Here is a 24,973-nt window from a genome sequence, read left to right as displayed (position 1 = left end):
TATTCATTAACTTAGGGAAGATGCGCAAAGCGCGTATCCTAAGACTAGTGATTAAAAAATAGAACAATCGAGTAAATAGCGGCTAAGAGCCCGTTTGGCCAAGCTACCAAAAACTACTTATTTTGAAAAGTATTTTTATTCAAAATTGTTTTTTGCAAAACAGAATTTTTGTGTTTGGCTAATTAATAGTGATTTTGCAAGCTCAACGTGTTTGACCAATATTTTCGAAAAGTACTTTTAAGTATAAAATTACGAAATGAACAATAAAGGTTCAGTTTGCAATTAGTATTATTTAAAAAAGATAAATATTTATTATAAAGAATTCACTTTAAATATAAAACGTAAAGTAAAAATATAAATTAAAAATTCTGATCAATATAAAATATAATTATTTCAAAGCAACAACAATGAGTATTTGGTATTACTTATTATTTATGTGATAATTTGAATAATCAAATATATCATTCAATATAAATTTAAAATCTACTCTTAGGGATAGGTGAAAAAGAATAAAAATATGATTAAAATATAAAGGAAAAAAAGGTATAGTAAAAAAAAGGAAAAGGAAAAAAGAATATTAAATTAATAAGGGATAATTTGAAAAATATAAATTTATTGTAAGGTTATTTTTGTCTTGAATAAATTAATTTTCTACTTCTGCTTCTGCATCTATTTCTTCGAAGAAGCTAGAATTTGTAGCTTCTCTCCAAAAGCAGAAAAATTGTATATGAGGGGCTTTTGACAACAACAACAAAAAATACTTTTGGCTTTCCAGAAACTTGGTCAAACAGGCTCTAAGTGCAATACTTAAGGGGCTTTTGCATCTATACCCGATTTTGGGGTCACAATTGAACTTATACCCACTTTGTAAAAAAAATTGCAAGTCTGCTTACTTTACGATCAACTTCAAACTTATCGGGTCTGAAGTTAAAAAAAATTAGTCTGAGTGAAAAATTGCACTTCAGATGACTTAATGTCAAAAGGTCTAAAGTGCAACAAACATTTTCCTACACTTAAGGCTAATAAATCTGAAGTAAAAAATTGCACTTCAAATGCACTTAAGGCCAAATAGGTCTGAAGTGTAACCAATGGTTTCATGCACTTAAGGCCAATAAGTCTGAAGTGAAAAATTGCACATTAGATGCATTTAAGGCCCAAAGATTTGAAGTGCAACAAACGTTTCCTATACTTAAGGTCAATAAGTCTGAAGTGAAAAATTGCACTTCAGATGCACTTAAGGCCAAACAGATCTGAAATGTAACCAATGGTTTCATGCACGCAAGGTCAATAAGTCTGAAGTGAAAAATTGCACCTCAGATGCACAAAAGTCTGAAGTGCAACAAATGTTTTCCTACACTTAAGGCCAATAAGTCTGAAGTGAAAAATTGCACTTCAAATGCACTTAATGTCAAAGGTCTGAAGTGCAACCAACGTTTTCATGCACTTAAGACCAAATAGGCCTGAAGTGCAAATTACCCAGAAACACAAATTTGCTCTTCGAATTTTAACAATCCAGTATACGATTTAATCAAATTTGAAACATAACCTCCAAATATCATCAAGAACAAACCCCAATATCCAATTTGTCAAAACAACAATAAATCTAACAAACCCATTTTGCAATTAAGAAAAAAAAACTAAACAATAGTAAAAAATAAAGCGCCACAACAACTAACACTGTAAAATATCATAAACTACCTTAAAATATGTTCACAAACACCATATAAAAGTGGGTACAGGTTAAATGAGGACGACCAAAGAGGGCGCCACTGCAATTTTACAATACTTAATCTGTCAATGAGTTGTATAAATATTGCCCAATCTACTTCAGTTTTCACAAAAATGCCAAAGTTCATCGCTCCGTTTCTCTATGCTTTTGCAAGTTCTGAATCTTATTTTCCCTAGGACTATTCAAGTAGCATGATTAACTCAAGTAACGAGACATTTTATAGCAACTGTCCCTGGTCGCTTTGCTGAACAAACGCCTGGATTTCATGTTTTTTATACTATCCTTAACAATAGAATTAGCAAGTCCCTTGGTGATCGACTCACTCAAAACATAAAAAATAAGGTCCTGCATGGAATTTGAGCACAACTTGCACAAATTGGAACAAAACAAGAGAAAGGAGAAAGGATGAAGGGGGAGTCTGCTGGGGAAAATAACTAAATTCCAATATAATATGGCACCTGAAATTGAGGTGACCTTTGCTTTTACAAACAAGGGAAATCAAGAATAAGGGGTAAAGAAAGTAACAAGCAAAAAGTGACTTGGACCAAATTCTGACTGGGGTATGAACACATTTAACTTACAGCACAAAGATAAAGCAGTACTCCCTTCCAATTTCTCTACAAAAAATGTCCTCAAAGAAGAGTAAAATGCCTGAATTTCTCATGTCTGAACCTAAAAAATAAGTGCAGCACCACAATTTCTACAGATTTTCTCAATAACCCCAGCACTCCTCCAAGCTGCAAATCGGAGATGTGGAGTCGTCTCAGATTCATGTCTAACAACCTGCAAACGGGGAAAACTGATGAGTTGTACTCAAAGAAGCCATCCAGATAAAAAGACAAAAGCTGATCCGAAGCCTATGATGGAGTTAGAAGATGAAGAAAAGAGGGAAACAAAAAGTTGCTTGTCACACATTCAAGTTGCAAAAGATGAAGGGGATGTCATAATGAAGTGGAGTCAACTTTACTTCAGGGTAACTCTACATGGGTCTCAAAGGTTTTGAAGGCTACTCTCAGAAGCTTGCCATGTTGATTGATGACTAATACTGATGGCTGTACCCAGAAATAAAGGATATATTCCAGGCATTCCAGGTTGAACAATTTAGAATGTCAAAAGGATGGGCAGAAGTTGAACTAGGAAACTCTTCTCTGGAAAATTGACGCAGAGAACCCATTACAGCTAAGAGAGCAAGATGTCATGCACTTGTGCCTAGTGAAATGATCATGATACGCATGATCACCCACCAACTCCCAAAGTTTTCTACAAAAGATGACACGCATTCACAGGTAGTTTAGTAATTAATGCTTAAAACTATCGCTGATGCCACTGCATACATACGTACACACACATGCATAGACTTATTTATATGCATGTATATAATTATTTTACATATAATTAATCTGATATTCCGGTATTCTGGTGCCAGTGTGCTCGTCATTTTTTTTGAAAAAATTCAGTAAATAATAGTCCCACCCATACAAAATAACTGTAATTTTGGCCCAAGATAGGTGTCGCTTTAGAAAACCAAGAAGGCATTAATTGTTTTTCTTAAAATCTACCTTACTCCAATAAATGATCTAAAAAGTCTGAGGAGACAGAGGTAATTAGCCAAATAACCCTTATGATTAATGCTGGGATAATTAGCCAAATAGCTATTAAATGGTTTTCTTAATAGCATGCCAAAACCTTAAAACACTAATTTTGGACCAGAGGAAGTAATAAATTCTAGACAGATTTTACAAGATCTCCAATTCCTTGAATAATTAACAATAATGTGATGTTTTCCAAGCCAACCTAACTTGTTCCACAGATTGTTAACCAATTACTTCGACTGATGGACTGAGACTGATACAATAAACAATACTGATTACCCCAAAGTCCAGGCTGTCACATAAAATGGTGCCCCGGGAGTAATATCTAAAACACAATTCTAATGACTGTCTCTGTGTGTGTCCAGAAACTGCAGAAAAGAAAAGCCACCTAAACTAATCATCCCCTGGAAACATACAAGGCAAAAACAATTAAGCTGTAGAATCTCTTTAAAGACAGGGAGTAGGATACCGGCGTTATCTACGGGAGACTAACATCAACTTGGCAAGATCAACTGCCTCCCTTCTGCTTGAGTGTTATCTTGTCTCCCAAGCTAAGAGCAATTCCTTGTGTTTTGCTTCTTATGCGAATATAACCGCTGAGCTTACCATCTGATTGCTTTTCAATGCTCAGATTCACCAAAGCATCCTCCCCAAACGCACTTTTCGCATACAGATTAGCAGCAAGGAACCCACATTCATCTTCCAAAGCAGATCTGGAATTATGTATGAAAGCAGATACATGAAAATTTTATACTGTCATCAGCAGCCATGCATCAAAAGAAACAAGACTCAAATGACTTAAGCAACGAACAAGTAACACGTAACTCCTTTTCTCTTGACAAATCAACAGGTAACTCAAAGGAATTTATCAGTATATATTGACAGAATTACACATGCGCACACGTACATGTGCAGAGCGATATATATTTAATACTGCCTAACATATCCAGCGAGTGAAAAAACAAAAAATGACCTTAGTGATTGTGAACCTGAAACATCAATTTGACCATCTTCTTAATTTTGTGCAATTCAAGTACGTCCAACAAGAGCAAATGAAAAAATGTTACAGAGAAGAAACTGATCTCGAGATGATAGAAAAAGAAACTACCTATTTCCCCTCAACTAGAAGTACTAGCGCAAATCCAATTTGGAAAAGACAAATTTGATTCTCACGGATAATGAAGTTCCATATTTTCTGATAGTAAATACCTGAGTCTTATTCCAACAATTCGCAACATTGCCATAACGTTCAAAAATCTTGTCTGAAGAATTATATATATGACAGGAAACACCATACTCTAGAATCTAGATTGTATTAACATCGATAATAACAAAATCATAAATTATGGGGCAGAATGCTGGCCAATCAAGAACTCCCATATCCAGAAGATGAACGTAGCTAAAATGAGGATGTTGTGATAGATGTGCGGCACACTAGGATGGATAAGAGTAGGAATGAAAATATTCGGGAGAAAATGGGTGTGGCCCCCATGGAAGATAAGATGCGAGAAGCGAAGCTTAGATGGTTCGGGCATGTGAGACGGAGAAGCCTAGATGCCTAGCGAGGGCCCCTGACAGGGTAGGTGAGGAATCACTCTGCATCTTTTTTTGGGCTACAACTAGGTGTGAATGGTTGGCGCTGCCAAGTAGGAGAAGAGGTAGATAGAGGGCGGCCTAAGAAGTATTGGGGGGGGGGGGGGATCAGGCAGGATATGGAGCGACTTCAGCTTACCGAGGACATGGCCCTTGATAGGAGGATATGAAAGTCGAAGATTAGGGTAGAAGGGTAATAGGCCGTAGTGTGTTTTTCCAATCCGTTCCGGGTTTATTAGGGCTAGCTTGCTAGCACCTTGTTATTGATTATCAAAGTGCTAGTGTTAGGGTTATTTTTAGTACTATCTGCCGCTTCGATTTTCTAGTACCTTGTCGTTGTTACTACTTGTTGCTATTACTATTGCTATTGCTATTGCTTTCTTCTATCTGTTTTTCCGGTTCATTCATTGTTGGTATCATTTTCCTGGCCTTGTTGATATTTACTTGTTTCTATTCTTCCTCTTGAGCCGAGGGTCTTTCGGATACAACCTCTCTACCTCCTCAGGGTAGGAGTAAGGTCTGCGTACATATTACTCTCCCAAGACCCCACTTGTGGGATTTCACTGAGTTGTTGTAGAGGAAACACCATACTCTAGAATCCAGATTGTATTAATATCAATAATAACAAAATCATAAATCAGAAAATGCAAATAAAATAATCAAGCATCAACTTCCATAATTAATTCAGTGTGACCAGAGAACTTACGGTGCAGTCAGGCACTTCATGTTGGTTGATTTGATAATATGGTCAAGAAATTCTTTTTCATCCTGAATTACAGTGTTGACAGCAACCTGCAATGTACAATATTAGCTGAGGCGCTCGTGGTTTTAATCAGACCACTTCACCCTGGGGTATTCATCAGTGCATATAATTAAATATAATTCATGTAATAATTTCCTTTAAAAATTTTGGTAAACCCAGTCATTACACACATTTTGAAGTAACCCAAAAAGAAACCAGGAATCACAGGACTTAATTCATCAAAATGAAAGAGAACGAGTTTGTCTCTATTTCTATAACTCAACAGATTATTTATGATATCAAAAGGTTTAGAAAGTTAGAAGCAGCAACAAAAAAAAAAATAACAATCAAATGATTGTTAAACAATCAAAGAACAGCATTCTACCTTGTTTTCCCACTCGAATTCAGCCCACATAGTTCTAAAAGCAGCATCACTACACATGGCAGGAGATATGTAATCCATGATGTCAATGTGGATATCATTGAGCACGACAACAGTCCGCTCAAGCACATTTGAAGTCTCATAGACAATGTTACCAAAAATTACTCCAGTCTCAGTAGAAGACACCTTGATATTAGCTTTTATCTGCTTGCTTGACTCAGGAGCTAGAGTATAATTCTGCGGACGCTCAACGAGCTTAAGATCACCCATTGTTGCCAATTCCAAACATAAATTCTGAAGTGTCTCTTTGGTTCGGTTTATAACAGTGACATCCAGGACAATATCATAATGATGAACTGTCACAAATGCTTCAGCGTAAACAGGATCACTAAATCCCGTGAGCTGCAGAACCCGGTTTAGCTTATTAGCATCATTTTCGTCCTTGACAAATTCTCCAGTGGCATGCTTCAAATCATCCTGGACAGCATCTTCCAACTCCAGCTGGCTCATGCCCTGGAGTACATATATTTAGTTAGGACATGGAGAAACAACTATTGCATTGATTCTGAGCACCAAGAAGGGGAAAAATTGAACTATCTAGACAACCCTTGCATGTTTTAGAAACTACTGCACAAAATTAGTGTTTTAAGGAGAATGTTGAAGACAACAGTGGAAGGAAATGGCGTGTGGTTTACACATGACCTTATTATCAGCCTTTTTGAGGCGTGAAGTCCACTCTCATTCATTCATCATTTTTGGAGAAAGAAGCCCAAAAATTGGCACACAAAAGCACCCCAAACCTCTAATATGCATACAAATTTAAGACTTCTTAATATAGTAATAACAGCTATTTGTCTATACAACCATATTTATGACATTCATTTTCTATTCTATTTGTTATAAAGGAATGAAATTATAACTTAAAGGAAAAGTAGTTAATTTTCTAAATTAGATATTAGAAACTTGAGAAACAGCAAAAAAAACCCGGTTCTTTGTAAAACTTTTCTCTATATAATGGTATCACAATTAGCTAGAAAGGAAAAAATGATATGGTATCAATTGCTAATGAGATCTTACATAAGTATTTAAAGTGAAATTTAGTCAATTAACATAAACTAAAACATAGAACTCAAAAGTTAGATTTAACGTGAATGCTCAAATTTTCTTACTTTCTACAGATAGGTAATGTGCAAGGCAAGTTACGTTATTCTACAAAAAGTAACGGCACTTATAGAATGTCCAGGTTTTGCACCATGTTTTTTAAGTTATGATATAATGTTCACAATTCCAAAAAGAAAAAGGTACAGAAAAAACACAAAACCCTTGCAAATCAGTTACAGGTTGCAATTTGAACTATTGTAAAATTGAAATATCACATTAAGACACATCCCACCTAAGCAACAAAGCATCAAACAAAATAACTTTGCAATTATTTTCACTCATGATTAGGACCAAAAAATTTACAGTCCCAACACCAACATAATGAATTCTTCTAGATAAGGTATGCTATTTTCTTCAAATTTACCCTAGTTTTGATTCTGATTTCGGGAATCAAATTGTATCTTGTCTCGAATTTTTCCATCCATCGTGGTCAAAGTACCCAAAATTGTTTGACCAGATCCGATACGGATCCCATACCCACACCCATACTAGTGTCGTGTCGACACGGCACACGGGTGCGGCACCTAAACTACCATGTTGAAGCAACTTAGATTATTGATAACTAACATTTTCAATAAGCACGGAACTAGAAAAGAGAATCTCCTGAGACCTCCAACCACAAAATGTTTCAGGTAGAAGTGTCTTACCCTCCTACTCTTCAAATGGTAGAAATCAATGAGGTCATCTGGCTGGGAGAAAGAAGTTTGTGCCTTTGCTTTGATCTCCTCTGACTCTCTTAGCTGTTTATCAGAAAGCATTTTAACAAAACTCTCTCGGCAAGAGCTCAACCAGATCTGCCTAACCTCGTCACCAGTATTACAGAGCAATCTTATGCAAAGAACTATTCTGTCATAAGAATCATTGTCAATTGGGTGAGGAAGAACTGAAGACTGCCCTAGCTGTAGCATTGAGACCATGATCAGTAATGCATTTGCCGTTGCTTTGTTCACTTCAATTTTTGATGGTTGAACTTCTTCCAGCCTCAAAATGAGCTTAGTCAGTGTACAAGCAACAACTGCTCCCAGGAAGAAATCACCAGTGAGAAGAAGGGATCTCAGGTTTCCAGTGGTTAAAGATCCTTGAACAACTGTTGCAGGAGAGAAAACAGTTTCAGAGGCAGCACTTTGAGTAGCATATGTTCCATCAGCAAGGATAGCTGGTCTTCTAGACGACACAGTAGTAATGGAGTTCGCTTGCGGAGTCTTTTTTGAAGAATCAGTAGCTTCACTTTCCTCAGAAACTGAGTAAAATGGTAGGTCTCCAAGACACTGTTTGATAGTTGCAATGCCACTCTCAACTTCAGAGAGAGATAGACAATACTCTCCAATGATCCAAAGGGCACAGGAACAAACTCGTGCTGCTCGAATTTGGTAGAAAGTGTCTAGTAGCCTTGTCACAATGGAAACCCTTAATTTTGGGTTTGTTTCGATAATCTCCCGGACAAACACAACCACATCAATTGCAGAAGCAACATTGTTATCTCCCAAGAAGTCCATCAAAAGATGGACTACAGTGCTTGCCACTTCCGGAAACTTTATGGCACATGAATGAATGGCTTGGATGAGCATTTGGCGGTACTCGCCATTCTTCTCAAGCTCACCGCTTTGAGTTTTCACAACTTCTTTCTTCAGTGTGAGAACAACCTCATTGATATTCCTGGGAGTGATCAATTCAAGAACAATGTCGAGTGTTTTTCTTCTGATGTCAAGGTTCGGGCTGGAAAGTACTCTAAGGACATCCATTATCATATCAACCATGATATCTTTATGGGAAGATTTCAATTCATTCAGTCGATCGAGCACAATAAGCTTAACGTTGTTGTCACTCTGAGATTGAAGAAGTTGACAGTAGGTGTTGGCTGCAGCTCTTATAGCAGTTGGAGCAGAAGACAAGGAAACAAGAGTCCCAGCACATTCATAGGTAACAGCAGCAGAAGGGGCAGTCAGTAATGATATAATAATCTTGATATACCTCCCTTTCTCCGCTTTGTTTGTCCTGCAAACTTTTCGAATCAAATCCAATACAACCATCTGAAGTAACTCGCCCCAATCAGAGACTCTATCAACGTGAGTCAAGAGGTAATTGATAGCACGCTCCTGAGCACATTGGAAGAGCATCAGAAATGCATTCCTCTTAGCCGGTTGATCCTGCTCAGTGGTCAGAACATTCTCGATCTTTTCTGGTGCGTCTACCAGGAGCTGCTCACCCTGTGGGAGCTTGTAAATAGACATCACAGCAAGAATTGCATTCCTCCGCACAAATGGATGACGATGCTCTAAGTTGCTCATAATAGATGGAATTAGAGGTTCAATTATATCAACCTCATTCAGCCTGCAAAGAAATCTCAAAGTAACTCCACGAAGGTACTCATTTGGATGCTGCAAATTATTCCTCAAGTTCTGGCAGATTAGGATCATCTCAGGCAGCACACGCCCCTTAGAATCCGTCTTCTCAATAATCTCCAAATACAAAAGCAACAGTTTTTGAATTGTGTGATCCTCAGAAGGCAAGACATATCTAATAATAGTAATAAAGAGCTGAGGTAGGGATTCTCCATTTAATAAAAGCATTACAGCTTTCTTCATAGCATCAATCTTGGCGGGGACATCATTTCCTTCAAGTGCTTCTTTGATCTCATTGGCAAGAGCTGGTGTACCCTTGTCAAAATGTATCAGCAGAGAGCAGGACTTCTCCATTTTATTCCGCTCACTTTACCTGAAATTAGTATAGCTTGGCATAAATCTCGACTGACAATATCTTTAGTTTCAAATAAGGAATAAAGTCACAAGGATCAAAGAAAAGGATTCTTCTATTGAACTAGTTAAATTACTACAATTCAGTTATATGATCAACTAATGCTACACAAATGCTGATTCAGGATTTGGTCTTTATAGATTCTAGTTCGAAATTCTACCATAGTCCATTTGATTCACTGGGTTCGAAATTTATTATATGTATAATCTATTAACAAATAGAGTACCTAATTTGAAGTTATTAGATTCAAATGAAACTGTATCTATTACCCTACATCCATCTCTGATGCTACATCAGTTCTGTAAATACATCTGTTTTACAAGGAGATCAAAAACACAAAACTATCAAGGGAAGAAAAGGCATTAAATGAAATGCAAGATAATTAGTAAACTCCTATCAATGCACGTTTGATTCAAAATTCATATAAGGAACAGACAACCTAATACCAAATCCAATTCTTTTAAGAGCAGATCAATACTAAATTACAGTATTGGATCAGAAAACATGACAAAAATGTGATACTGAAGGAAAAAAATAAACCCCAAATCATTAAGCTTAAACAAATAGGAGTACAAAATTGGCCCACGAATTACTACTATATACAAGGGGCAGAGATCACGATAGACACACTTCACTTCTGATTCAACCACCTAATACAGATCCATAAAATTGATCAAAATATAAATGAAAAACAAGACATTTAACCCTAATCCATATATATCGAAAAGTTTGAAATCAACCCAATAAGCAAAGCATAGATAAAAGAGGGGCCAGATAGAGAAATAGAGCAAAGGACAGAACTAGGATGAAAATCAATTGTACACAGAAGAGAAATTGATCAAAAACGTACTCGCCAGAGAGGATGAATCTTCAATAGGAGAAATTCGGTGTGGGCGTCGAATTGGGTCTAGAAATTCGGTGTGGACGAGGGACGAGTACTAGGGGTCTATTATACTCAGATCTGCAAGATCCGAAGAAAGAGAGAGAGAGAGAGAGAGAAGAGTAGTGTGTGTTGTTTCTCAAGTTGTAAGGTTTTTTTTCTTTCGTAAGCTGTACTGTAACGAGCCTGCACTTTGTTGCCCATCACAATATAATAATTTTCTAATAATAAATAAATGAAAGAGAAAAAACATGTTTCAATTTGACAAACAGTAAAATTTGAGGAAATCAATCAATTTTTCCCCAGGAATCTCAGCAATTAAGTTAGTTAGCTAAATGGACTTTTAACTCGTTAGTGGTGGATTGATGTTTGGCTAAAAATTCATGTTTTTGTATGTAAATTATCCTGTATTATGCCTCGATCTTGTTAAATTTGGTATCGAATATTTGTGACACAAGCTTAATAATGATGTTTATATGTGTAGAGGTTAATTACAGGCGATATGGAAGGATTGTGCATAAATTAAAGTCAAAATGGAAGAATTTAGAGTAGTGTGGTTTTTTGGCGTCCAGATTTGAGTCGGGCACAATTTAAAATGCAAAACATAGCACTACACAGAGTTGGGTGCCCAGCTTTGCGCCATGCACGATTAAAAACGCCAACGTGGGAAACTTTTCCTATTTTGGCTAGGATTAATAGTTTCGACCCTACACGCCCCTAATATGTATAAAAGGGGTTCTAAACCTACTTTTTAGAGGATAGACATTATTGAAGAGGCAAAGTGTTGCGGGAACACTTGGAAGCAAGGAATCACAAGAGTTTTCTCTCCGTTCTTCCTTAACCTGTATTTGAATGCTTTCGAATCTATATTAGCATGACTATGAGTAGCAACATTTCTTTCTAGAGGTTTGGTGGACCCTTTTGTAGGATGAATTCTTGATATGTTTTGTCATAATTGAGTCTTTAGATTTCTTTATATGTTCAACTATGTGCTTATTTTAGTTAATTGAAGAGCTCTCAATTAACCGTGCATATTTATTATGTACTGCTTGGAAACGAGTACATATTTAGGTGGTTGTTGAACAACGTCACTCCTAACGTATGTGAGGAATCAATACGGCAGGTTTAAAGGTGGGTTTAAGAATAACAAAGTCTTGACATGGTCATAGTAAGCGATAAGATAGTGCCACCTAGCGTAGTTCGGGATAATATATCTAGTAAATTATTATAAATGTTCGGGAAAGAATTACGGCACTTAAAGTGCTCACGTTCAATAGAGAATGCTTAGGCGAAATTATAGGAGATGTAGCGAGAAAGATTCCGACAATTGGGAAAATCATAAGTCTAGGCCTCCTTAATATTGTCTCCAACTCCATCCTCGTTAGTTAATAATTTTACAGCTTTCTAGTGTTTATTAGTTAATTAGTTTAAAATATACACAATCTTTATACCTTAAGAATTGTTCGAGCTTGTCTTTGTAGTGATATTGAATAGTTGCAGCTAAACCTTAGTTCTACGTGGGATTCAACTCCGGACTCTTAGATTGGATTATATTTGTAGTGACCGCTTAGTCTTTTTTATAAGGCATAGTTGGACATGACCAAGTTTTGGCGTTGTTGCCGGGAAACTAGTGGTGTAGTTGTAGTTGTAAATATTGTTAGGTTTCAAGTTTGAACAATTGTGTTTACTTTGTTTTCTTTTATTTTTTTAAAAATTTTACCAGTTGATTTGAGAGACATGGCATATTGGAATTATGAGAGTTTTGATGTTGGTAATTCTGCTTTTGATCTTCTTCATGCATATGTGAAGGAAACCACTCGTGGCAAAATTATCAAAATATTCCCGAGAGCGAGTTCTGTGCACCAACTCAATCTTCTGTGTGGAATGTGTGTAATATGTGTGGTAGTCAAAATGTCACTTTTACAGTAACGCTTATATTTCTTATCCTCCCCTAACCCCTTATTATGATAGTTCTACTTTTTCTTGTGAAGTTAATAGGAACAAAGAACCAGGGGATACTGACCTAAAGGAGATGATGTTAATATGCATTGTAGAACAAAATAATGAGACAAAATTACAGATATAAAGGTAAGAGATAACTATTCACAATTTGAAGGCTCAAATGAGCCAAGTGGTGGAACTTTGAATGTTCAACAAGCTAATATTGTGGATAGTAGTCAAAAGCAATGTGAACTAGAGTCGGCAATTAATACTCTAATGGAGGAGTTAAGAGTAGAACAATAACAACCTAGACAACTAGAATTTGAGGATGCCGATATTAAAGAAGTGGTAGTAGAGTCAACCATGTGCATTGAGGATACAAATTCAGTTGACCGTAGTGTCATTAGTTTGGAGGATGTTGATAAGCTTGAAATTAATCTATTTGAGCGTGTATGACCCCATTCCAAACACTTCTCCATATTGTGTTTGGACGATAAAATGATAGTGTATCCTTACTAGTATAAAAGAGAAGTCAATGGAAGAGGTAGACGAGCCATACATTTTGAAATTTGCTTATGCCATTTAGGCAAAATAACATTCCTCGTTTGAAGGCCAAGATGTGCGAAATGCGACATTTAGTTTTTGGCTCGCAAGGATTTGTTCCACCACCCCAAGAGCATAATTATAAGCTTGAGTCTAAATTGGGGATCCAATTTATAAGCTCGAGGTGGAGGCAAAAAGTGATTCACATCGTGCCACGACGTTAACTAAGGAACTGGCAACCCAACTTTACTGCTTATTTTATTTTGTTTTTGTTTTTAATTTTTATTGTATTATTTTTGTAGTGTTATTTTTTTATTTTATAGGAACATGGAAAACAAAGTCATTGGAAGGATGTAACAACAAGGTAGATAGTTAGAACTAAGTGTGCGTTATCCGTACATAGGACTATGCTCGGGAGAAGTCTAAGTGTCATTGAGTTGCTAATGCTTCGGTCTTTGGCCTACCAGGGACTTTCTTTCACCCTCTTGTTATTTACAATGTGCATTAGGGACAATGTACAATTTTAAGTGTGGGGTGAGGAAATGTCCAAGCGATATTCTATGACATTTTAGTTTTGTTAGTATAATTGAAAGGAAACAAAAATTAAAACATCAGAAAAATTATGGACTTTTTCCGACTATGGATCTTTTAGACAACTTTCTTGAGGGATTAAGATCTAATAGAAAATATTCAAAAATATTTTCTTTATTTTTAGTTAGTTGTAGGTAGAAAATAATCTTCCTTGGGTTTTCTTTAGGCGTCGGTTCTTTTCTAGGAGATGTAACTAAACTCGGGTATTTTTATTTTATAGAATAAGACACTACTAGAAATACAATATTTTTCTACAGAAGAATTAGTGGGAAATCTATGTGAAATTTAGATATTACCATGACATTCCCAGAGGAACGCTCAGTGGGAGAAAGGCTGGTAGAAAAATAGCTTCTCAGGACATTCGTGGGTAATTCCCAAGGAGTTTTCCAGGAAGGGTTTCACGTGAACTTGGTGAGGTCGCATAGTGTATTTTCCCACGACCGTCGTGGAAAAAGTAAGAAAATATAATAATTTAATTTTCTTAAGTTTTTCACAGAATCTGTGGGAAGTATTAAAAATAATTTTGATTTTACCCATGGAAGCAGTGGGAAACATGAAACAAATACGGACAAAATTCCCCCGGAGTCGGTGGGAAATCCGTGGAAAATCTGGAAAATATTTTCTTGGCCAAATCTGTTTTAGAACTACACCATCGGCCAAACAGAAAGTACAACCAACAATACATGATTAAATACAGTTAAGCATTCAAATACCAAGTTAAACATCAAATTCAATTCTTTTTATAAACAACATCTAATTCAATCCATTTCATAAACCAGATCCAACTAAATAGAGAGTAGAACAAACACTCAAAAAATCCAGCACTCAATATTCAACATCCAAGTATCATCTAAGACAAACTAATAAAAGAAACTACTCCTTGGTTATAGATGGTACTGGAGAACGGGGTAGAGGAAGTACACCAGATGTTAAAAGGGAGTTTATCTGATACTTGAGACTTTTAACATCACTAGTGACAAGTTTTAATGCATCGTCCTTTTACCTTCAATGTTCCTCCCTTCGCCTTTCCTTTACCTCTCTTCACTTGTCTTCTTCCTTCCTCCGCTTTGCCTTTTCTTCCCTAGCAACCCTTTCTTGAAGATATAACTCAATAATCTTCGCTACCTTCCTATTCAATTGCTCAAACTCATCCAGATCTACCGAGCAATGTGAGGAAGAATAAGCATTAAACAATCCAGAAGTACGACGGCCGAGACTAAACTCTGATCCAAGTCTGTAGACTCTCCCCTTACGCACGCTACCAGATGCCTTAATCCACATGTCTGTGACCTCCTCTTGGTATGGTTGGATTGGCCTACCTTGATCATCTATCGACTGACTTCGAATGAACTCTTCCAAGCTTTGTTTGAAAATATCTTGTAAAAAAATTACAATTATTATAAAAGTAAACTTTATTAAAGAAAAGTTATGCAAGTAAGTATCTTTATTCCTCAAACTTTAAAGTGAAACACACATAAAGATAAAAAGCTTAGCAGCCTGGCAGGACTTAATCACTTTAATGTGTTTCAAAAATATCTAATGTATGAAACTTACTCGCAAATTCATTATTTCTAAGATGAAACAAATAAAGACATAGGTTTAATTAGACTATACATGCATAAGAGAACATTAGTTATTTTATCAAACCTAGGGTTTGAAACAGTAGAAAATTCCTAAGTTTCGAAAAATCAAAAACGAAAAAGGAGAGGGTGAGTGAGAGAGAGAGATCGACTTACCTGAGAATGGAGTGAAGTGAAGAACTCGTCGGTGGAGTGGAGAAACAGAGGGAGAAAACGATGTGAGTAGACTGAGAGAAAACAAAAAGGTTGGGTGAATAATAATAAAATATTTCCATTACTTCCCTAGGAAAATTCTGTGGGAATTTTTTTTCACAAAACACAAAAAATTTAAAGTTCAAAATATTTCATTCACAATGAATCTCTGGGAATATTTAAAAATGTTTTTTATTTTCCCTGGAAATTTTTCCAGTTTTATATAATTAATTTTTTAATGACTTTTTGTCACCACCTAAGTTTCCTTCCGTAGGATATCGTGACAACACCTAGTCTCTAAGACTAGGTAATCCTAACAATTTGCATAAAGAATTGAAATACGACTAAGTCTCACATTTAACAAATAAATATATAGCTGAAAACTGTCGCTCGGTATGTATAAGTAAAAATCTACAACTCAGAGTATAAACAACTCTTAAAATCGATAATTACAAGTCACAAACTCTAAGGAAGTACTAAACGTCTATATATATCAGCGTCTAAGAGAATAAAGAAAAGACAACATAGTAAGGATAGAGGGGGACTCCGAAGTCTGCGAACGCTGGCAGATATACCTTGTAGTCTCCAAACTGCGGCCCAACACTCTAATATCGAGGCTGATAGGATGTACTTGGGTCTGCACAAAAATATGTGCAGAAGCGTGATATGAGTACACCATAACGGTATCCAGTAAGTGCCAAGTCTAACCTCGGTAGAGTAGTGACGAGGTCATGTTAGGGCCATATTAGAATATAAGAAATAAGGCAGAAAATGAAATGATAAAAAGGAATGGCATGTTAAGAAAATAGTAAGAATGTACGAAAAAACAACAGTTCAGGAAAACAGGAGGAATATTATAACACGTAAGGAAAAGAACATCTTACAAGTTAAGGGACAAAAACAACAACAACAACAACAACAACAACAACAACTACAATAACAACAAACAACAAAGCAAAAAGAGGAAATCAACACGGGCACTCCTGAGGTACCGCCACGTAGTCTCAAAAGTAAATATCTCTTAACGGCATGGCAGAAACCTCGTGCCAAAATCTCACTCCGCACGAAAGAAACTTCGTGCCAATAACACACCATACGGAAGAAACCTCGTGCTAATAACACTGCGCACGAAAGAAACCTTGTGCCAATAACACTCCGTACGGAAGAAACCTCGTGCCAATAACACTCCGCACGGAAGAAACCTCGTGCCAATAACACTTCGTATGGAAGAAACCTCGTGCCAATAACACTCTGCACGAAAGAAACCTCGTGCCACAACCAAACAATCATCACAACAAGAATCACGAAAGTCAATACTATTGATACCCAATTTTTCTCTATATATTTTTCAATACGCAAAATACCTTCAAAATAGCATATATATATATATATAAGATAGCCAAAGTTGTGTTAACTGTATATATATAAGCGTGCCCAAGGATTTTATTATTTTTTTCATAATTTAAAAGTTTTTAATTGATTTATTTTCCCTTTTTTATCCATAAAATCCCAATAATTATTTTCAAAATTATTATTTTGATAATTCATCTATTGGATTTTTATATTTATGCCAAAATATGACTAAATTAATTTTTACAATTCCATTTAGTATTTTTAAAGCTAAATTGCACATAATTGCAATATTAACCCCTTTTAAGGTTTAATTAGGTTTTATTTTCATAAAATTGGATCCTGTATTTTTAAATTATTATTTATGTTCTATAAATCATTTTTAGATCTTTGAATTAGTTTTCAGAAATTATTTATTATTTTTATAAAATTAAAGGGAAAATGGCTATTTAACTTATAGCCAAAATTGGCTTTAAAATCTAGCCCAAATCGAATCCCCAATTCCCCAGCCCAATTCCAATTCAAATCTGACCCTAACACAATTTTAACCCAAGCCCAAACCGAATTCGCACCTACCCATTTGATCATGACCGTTGATCATTCAGATCAACGGTCCCTTTTTCCCCTTATATTTTTTAACCCAAAACGACCCCTAACCTAATTCATTTGCCCTTGAATCCCCTCTCCTCTCAAACTCTCTCTGAAACCTAAATCCAACCCTAGCCGCCTCCGCCCAAACTAACCCTAATCCCCTTCGATCCTCACTCAATCCATGGACTCACATGGCTGTTTGAGATGTATACCGGTCTCCTATGAATATTGGTCGCCTGTTCTCGTGATTTCATGGAAATATCTCGAAGATATCTAGTCCAGACCTTGCTCAACTTCTATCCATGGTCTCTTTCCGGCCATCCATAGTTGTTCGAGTCAGATCTTTGACCTTTCCGACTAGATCGGTAACTTTTTGAAGTCTTTCTCATCTTTCTGGGTTCTCCGAAACCCTAACTTTAAAGGCTTTCCGAGTTTCTTTCAGATATGTGTGAGATCTATGTATGTTATGAACCTCTTAAGTGTTTTCCTTAAAGGCTTTCCGATTTTTCAAAGCGACTTTTCGTCTTCAACGATTAGGGTTTTTCTTAACCTCTTTTAAAAGATCTCTTCTCCGATTTTTAGTTTTGTTTTATGATTTTACTATGTTTAAATGATTTATTCATGTTTTTCTTCTACCTGGTTCATAGTGTTAAAACCCTAAGTATCTTTGGTTCTGAAACCGTTTTTTATTTTGTATACTTGTTTTGACTGAGTTCTTTGTGTTTAAATCCTTTTCTTTGTTTAACTTGACTGATTTTGAGTTCTTACCTTTTTTTAACTCAGCTCTGTTAAAACACTAATTTCTTAAAACTTTCCTCACTTGTTACTGTGAGCTTTTGAAGACTTCCTTTACTTATTTCGGTATGTTGGTCTGATCTCCTGTACCTGTTGCTATGTGTTAGACTGTTTCCTTCATTTTTGGTTCTATGTGACTATTTGACTTTGTTGACTACCATGCTTCGAGTAGGTCCTTTACTGCTAAGTCCTAGCCTACTCCTGCTACTGATGTATGTTTGTGTTCATCTAGTTTCTTCTTTTGTCAATATGGTTGGCCTTGCATGTCTGATACTCTTATTCATTCTTCTCTATTTATATGGCGAAGTGCAAAATCATGATTTTTTCTTGATTGATCTTGATTTCCTCAAGTTACGACTGATTGCAAGGGTTTTCTTATAAACCCTTAATTTTACTCATTTGTTTAAATTGATTAATTCCCTTCCTTTATTTACTATGATGTTTCACCCATGCTGAATCCTTTCCCCAATTAAGTATATTCTGTACCTAGACTCAGTTGTATACTCTATATTTTTACTATCCCTTATATGGTCAAAAATCAATCTTCCTCAAATTGATTTTCTTTCTTTAATTATCCATGTTAGTATCTGTTTGAGCAGTAATTCCTTGATTAAAGGGAATACTTGTATTAATTTATTCTGATTATGATTACTTCCAAATTTGTGTTAAATCTTTACTTGTTACCTTATTTTCTACTCGTTTTAAAAAGCTATAAATACCCTAATGCTTTCAGTAACAAGACACGAACAACTGAGTTCAAAAACACACACGTGCACATTCAAACTCTCTTTCTTTCTCTACTACTTGTGCTACTGTCTTATTTAGTCTGCTGAAAGTCAAGGCTAACTGTGGAATTCTAATTGCTTTGCTTTTCTTTTCCTGCACTTTGCTTCTTCAATTGGTATGTCCCTAGTTTAAATTTTGAAACCCAAACCTATGTGTTCCTTTGTTTGTCAATCCTTGTCTCTTTCTGCATTAACTTAATGGCTCATGTTGTTGAGTTGTACTGTTTGTTTATTACTTTACTCAGCATGCTTAAAATTCTGCCCTTCTTTGTTCAAATGTGATCAGCATATTTACTTGTTCCTGTTTATGTCCTTCAACTAGCATGTCTATAATGTACCTAATTCATCACTATTTGTGTGTTTCTAAGTTGGGTCCTTTATGCCCCCAAACTCTACTCCCCTGTTTGTAACTACTGAAGCATGTAATTCTCTCTGAACTGGTTCTGTGTGTGTTGTTGTTGTTCCTACCCCCTTTCCCTTTCAAAAACTATTTTATTAGGCAATTCTTCTGTTGTTTTACAAACTCACTTCAAACATGTTGTTTCTAAAACTATTTTCCAACTCAACTCCTTTGAGTTTATGTCCAACACTCTCACATGCACTCTTAGATCATTAGGTTCTGCCCCTCTTGTGTGAGCCTTGCTTTGGGACCCTTGAGCTCCCTCTGAACCTAGACACATAAGAGCTGGCCCTTCCACACTGCACTCACTCTTTTGGTTATGCAATCTGGGTGTGAGCATTGCTCGGGATCCTTTGAGGTCCTTAGGAAACTCTGACACACCCAAATATGATCAAGGCTTTGGAACAATATTGGCATTGAAGTGGTTTATTACATAACTCAGAAAGGAAGTTAGGATCAGGCTTCCTATGGTTGTAACTTCTTATTTTTGCATTTTTTCTTATGTAACTCAATCACATGGTTTGTAATAATTTGTAAACAAGTATTGGGATGGCTAGTGAAAAGGGATGGGGAAATGTGCATGTTATAGTTGTTAAAGGGTAGAAAATATGTTATTAGGTTTATATTCCAAGTTGTGCAATAGAAATCATGTTTAGGATTCATATAATGCATTAGAAATCATGTTCTTAGGATTCATGTTTCCTGTTTCAGCATCTCATTCATTAATCCATGCTTCGTGCCCATCACTTAGAAATTCTGCTTCTAGGACTAATAAATAAAAAAAAACTGTTACTCATGAAGTCATTTCTTAATAATTCTGCAACTCTTTCGAATATTTAGAAACCATGCCTTAGGAACTCTGCCATTTGCATGTGCATATTAGATATCATGTTCTAGGATCATGTTTGCATTTTGTTTAAAAATACCTAGTTAATTACTGATTCATGAAAAAGGTAGTAACGTAATAGTTTTTACATTGCGAAGTTTCTGAATAACTGGTAATAATCTCTGCAACTAGAACAACATGTTTTAGGTAATAATAAGCTCCAAACTATCTTAGCAATTCTGAATAACTATTGAACACTGCTTACGCCTAGGCAAGACTTAGGTAATTACTTAAATAAAACTGGAACTGCCTTTGTTTGATTTTCGACTGTCACAACCAACAGTCAAGCCTGATTCGGACTTCTTTTCTGAGTCATGTGATAAATCTGGTTCTGACTAAAATACCCTGCTTTAGGATTCTAAATTCAGACCTTAATTGTGTATAAGTCGTGCTGTCTATGTGCACTGTTTGCGGAAGTATAATTGAGCCTTCTATTTGCTTATATGTTTCCCTTAATTGCAGTCTTATATGTTTTGTATGCTACTTTAGCATTTTGCCTTTAAACCTAAGGGTCAGCCTAGAACCTCCTTATAGGAGTAAGAATCCTAAATTCCTCCGAGATTGATAGGAATGAGACGGGTAATAACATGCAATAGAGATCAAGACCAACCCTCGCTTTAATTACCTTTACGGGGCGAGAAAGGGTAGATATGGATATGATGACCGGTGCACTAATACCACGTGTATCCCCTCTTTTGAGAAGTGTCATACCGGGTATTTCATTGATGTGATCCATATTACAAACAAACTTAGGACACTCCCTTTTATATCCATAAGCATGCCTTAGATGATAACTCTTTTCAAAATTCCACCTTTCAATAATCGTTTTCAAACACTTGTGTATGTAAACATTACTTGAGTTTTACTTGTTTATTTGCTAATTGCACAAATTCACAAAAATTGTCTGGCCGGGAACCATACTAGTGGATCCTGAGGGGTGCCTAACACCTTCCCCTTAGGATAATTTCAAGTCCTTACCCTATCTTTGGTTATCAAACATAGTTGTAGTTGAACCTTATAGGTGTCCTAATGCACCTTAAAACCATTAGGTGGCGACTCTTCAAATACCCAATTTCCAAAAGGAAATGAGTCATTACACCTCATGAATGTCGAAACCCGGACTCCTCTCCACGGAGGGAAAAAAGGGGCGTGACAAATACGTAACAAATACAACAATGATATCGCAAGCAAGGAAATCCTACAGTTAAATAACAAATATGGAATTCAGGAAAAATAGGTAATTTAACTAAGCATGTTGTACAAATTGCAACTAAGAGATGAAACACGTAGACATGTGAAATTAGGCTAAACATGAAGACTACACGTGCTAGAATAACTCATTTAAGGTATAAAAAGGAAATTATTTAGCAAAGATTAGATTTTCAACATTTAGCCTGTATACGCACTCGTCACCTCGCGTACACGATACTCACATATCACAAATTATTACAACAGTACCAAATCCTAAGTGTGAGCACCTAATTTTTGACAATATTTAATTTTTATCACTTCTTCTATGTAAATATTTTAGGGGTTTTAACCTACAATTTTTAGCTTTGTTACACTTTTTATTATAGAGTAAAAATACAAAACTTTAAAAGAATTTTAAAAGGTGAATTATTACTATTAATATATTTTATTTTTATTTTTATTTCAAAATAATAAAAAAATTCCGAAAAATATTTTTTTTTTAATTTTTAGGAGTGATTTAAAAAAATAAGAAAAAGGGAAGTATTGAATAAAAAAATAAAAGTAAAAGTAGGTGGAATTCTCTTTTAAAAAGTAAAAGAAAGTGGAAAATTAAAAAAATAAAAGTAAAGTTTTGTGAAAATTTTAAAAAAATAAAAAGTAAAACAAAATTGTAATTAAAAAATAAATATAAAGGTATCTAAAAATTTAAAAAAAATTAAAGTAAAAGAAAGTAGCATTTTTAAAAGAAAAGCAAAAGAAAGTGGATTGTTTTTTTAAGAAAAGTTAAATAAGTGGAATTCTCTTTTAAAAAGTAAAAAAAAAAAAGCGGGATTTTAAATAAGATAAAAGTAATTAAAGTTGGAATTTAAATAATAAAAGTAAAGAAAGGTGGGATTTCTTTTTATTAAAAAATAAAAGTAATTTGTAAGTGGAATTTCTTTTAATTAAAAAATAATAAAATATTTTCTTAAAAAAATCTGAAAAATCTCGAAATTTTTTCTATAAATAGAAGAGAAAATTTGAGAAGAAAAAAAAAGAAGAAGAAAAGAAGAGAGGGGGATGAGAGAAATTTAGGTTGAAAGTTTTCATTAAATTTTTCTTTCAACATTTCGGGTCTTGAATCTTGGGTTTGAAGAAGAGTTGATAGAGATTTTGTTGTTGCTGCTGTATTGACTCTACAACTTTCCGATTTTATTCATTTGAATTCACTCTCTTGTAGGTATGTAATTCAAGCTCTTGAGTTAAAAAATGTCGGAGCATCTTTATTGAAGCAGAAGCAAATTGATTTGGTTCTTTTTATAAAGTTTCTTTCGTATTGGATCTGCTCGCATGAATGATGTTTCTTTGATTGAGTGAATTGAAATTTGCAAATGTTAACGTTATTTTAGTATGTTCATGACTCTATCTCGTTTATGTTTTTTTTTTTACTTTTTTTTTATTTTTCTTGGCTCATGACTTGTAACCAGCAGGTATTGTTTTGTTTACATTTAGATTTCAAGCCCATGTAGCATCATGTTCATATTTTGAAATTTAAAGAAGTATGCGAAGTTGAACAATTTGTCAACATTAAGATGTAAAAAAAAATAGATTGCGTTAGTGGAAGGACCTTATCTTCAATTTATGTTATTGGCTGCATATTTTCTTAAATTAACCATGTGAAGATTCAACTTCCTCTGCTTCAAAATGGTACTGTAGAAGTTATAGTGGTGATACTCAAACTTTCTCTTTAGCATAGTGTTAAATAAATTAATTACTTTAAGTGTTCTTTGTTATAATTAAGTTTAAAATGCATTTTGTATGTCCATGTTTGTTTTGTTCCTTCTGGTTCATCCGAATAGTTCTCAGCATGGTTTCTTTTTCTTTTTATGCTCATATGGTCATTTAAGATTCATTATTTTGTTATAAAATTTTGTTAGTTTCTTTCTAGAATTTGAAAATGAAAGTCGGTCTTTTGAAGATGATATGGAGATGAACCCAAAGTTGGCACCTGTATTTTGTTATTTTCACATAAATGTCAACTCCACCTTTCTGAATTGTAGTATGCTATAACAAAAGGCTCCAGTGATATACATGTAGCTAACCCATTTCTTTAGGCCTTTTGTACTTATCAATTTATACCACTCCATCCACAATAAAATCTCAAAACTCATGGGCCTCATTTAATTAATTTTAAATCCATAGAATTCGGGGCATGCCATTTAGCGTATTTTCTATGGCCCTCGCAAAGTTGAAAAATGCGTAGTTGCTTTAGGCGCATAATTTAAAATTACCTTCTTAAACTCGGGTGTGCATTTCATGTGACCCAAATTTAAATCTCAACAACGTTAAATAAAATGTGTCGTGGACCGCGGGTGCATTTATGTGACGTGGTTCAAGACATATTTTAAATGACGTTGCAATCTTCCTAAAAAATGAATAAGAGCGGTTAATAAGTTAAAATTTAACCATAGGCTAAAACATGTATTAAAATCAGATAATAGGCCAATTACAACAGTTGAGCGACCGTGCTAGAACCACGGAACCCGGTAATGCCTAACACCTTCTTCCGGGTTAATAGAATTCCTTACCCAGATTTCTTTGTTTGCGGACTGTAAAACAGAGTCAATCTTTTCCTCGATTCGGGATTTGAACCGGTGACTTGGGACACCATAAATTATCCCAAGTGGTGACTCTGAATTTTTAATAATAAATGAATCCCGTTTCGATTGTCACTTTAAGTTGGAAAAGACTCTCTTATACCCTTTCCGGGGTGTAGGAAAAAAGGAGGTGTGACAGCTCTGGTGACTCTACTAGGGATAAGAACCCAGAATCTCTGGTTCAGGGTTCAGAATTCGAGCTTAGAATAATTGTTGTATTTGGCTTTATTTATTATCTGATTTTATTCACATGTTTGGGCCTAATGTGCTAAGTGTTATTTTTTATCGCTTTGATATTATCTAAACTGTATATAAATTGATACGAAACCCTTCTCTTCTCATCTTCGGGGATGTGCTCGCTGGTCGAGACTCCCTATTCTGTTAGTGTCATACCTTGAAATAAGAAAGAGGTTCGGACAAGTCACTAAGCCGGATGGCCTTTTGGTTTCCGGTACGTAGCCCCCTCCTCGGCTCGAGTTGTCTGCTCGGGTACACAGTCTAGAACACATACCTAGGTTTTGAACCTAGAATAACTCAGCCTCATATCGGATCCCTAGTAGGAATGTTTGTTTGCATCATGTGCATTTGACTTTGGAGACTCAACACAGGGGTTGGGTCTGTCTAGGACAGGTGTACCCGAAATAAAAAGACCATCCTGC

At 35.4% G+C, this 24,973-nt stretch overlaps 1 protein-coding gene across 1 annotated transcript; it reads right to left on the bottom strand.

Moving 5' to 3' along the window:
• Positions 1–2,151: 2,151 nt before the first annotated feature.
• On the bottom strand, positions 2,152–11,012 carry LOC104230387 (coatomer subunit beta-1). The gene is made up of 6 exons (XM_009783176.2): positions 10,804–11,012; positions 7,847–9,914; positions 6,042–6,551; positions 5,621–5,706; positions 3,791–4,034; positions 2,152–2,512 (listed from the first exon to the last, which is right to left on the bottom strand). The coding sequence occupies exons 2-5, from the start codon at positions 9,893–9,895 to the stop codon at positions 3,830–3,832; spliced, it is 2,850 nt and encodes a 949-aa protein (XP_009781478.1). The 5' UTR covers positions 9,896–9,914; positions 10,804–11,012; the 3' UTR covers positions 2,152–2,512; positions 3,791–3,829.
• Positions 11,013–24,973: the final 13,961 nt, after the last annotated feature.

This window comes from Nicotiana sylvestris, chromosome 7, assembly GCF_000393655.2.
Source record: "Nicotiana sylvestris chromosome 7, ASM39365v2, whole genome shotgun sequence".
In the NCBI taxonomy this organism is placed as follows: domain Eukaryota; kingdom Viridiplantae; phylum Streptophyta; class Magnoliopsida; order Solanales; family Solanaceae; genus Nicotiana; species Nicotiana sylvestris.
The sequence above is the reverse complement of the archived record's forward strand: the minus strand, read 5'-3'. Positions and strand labels throughout refer to the sequence as shown.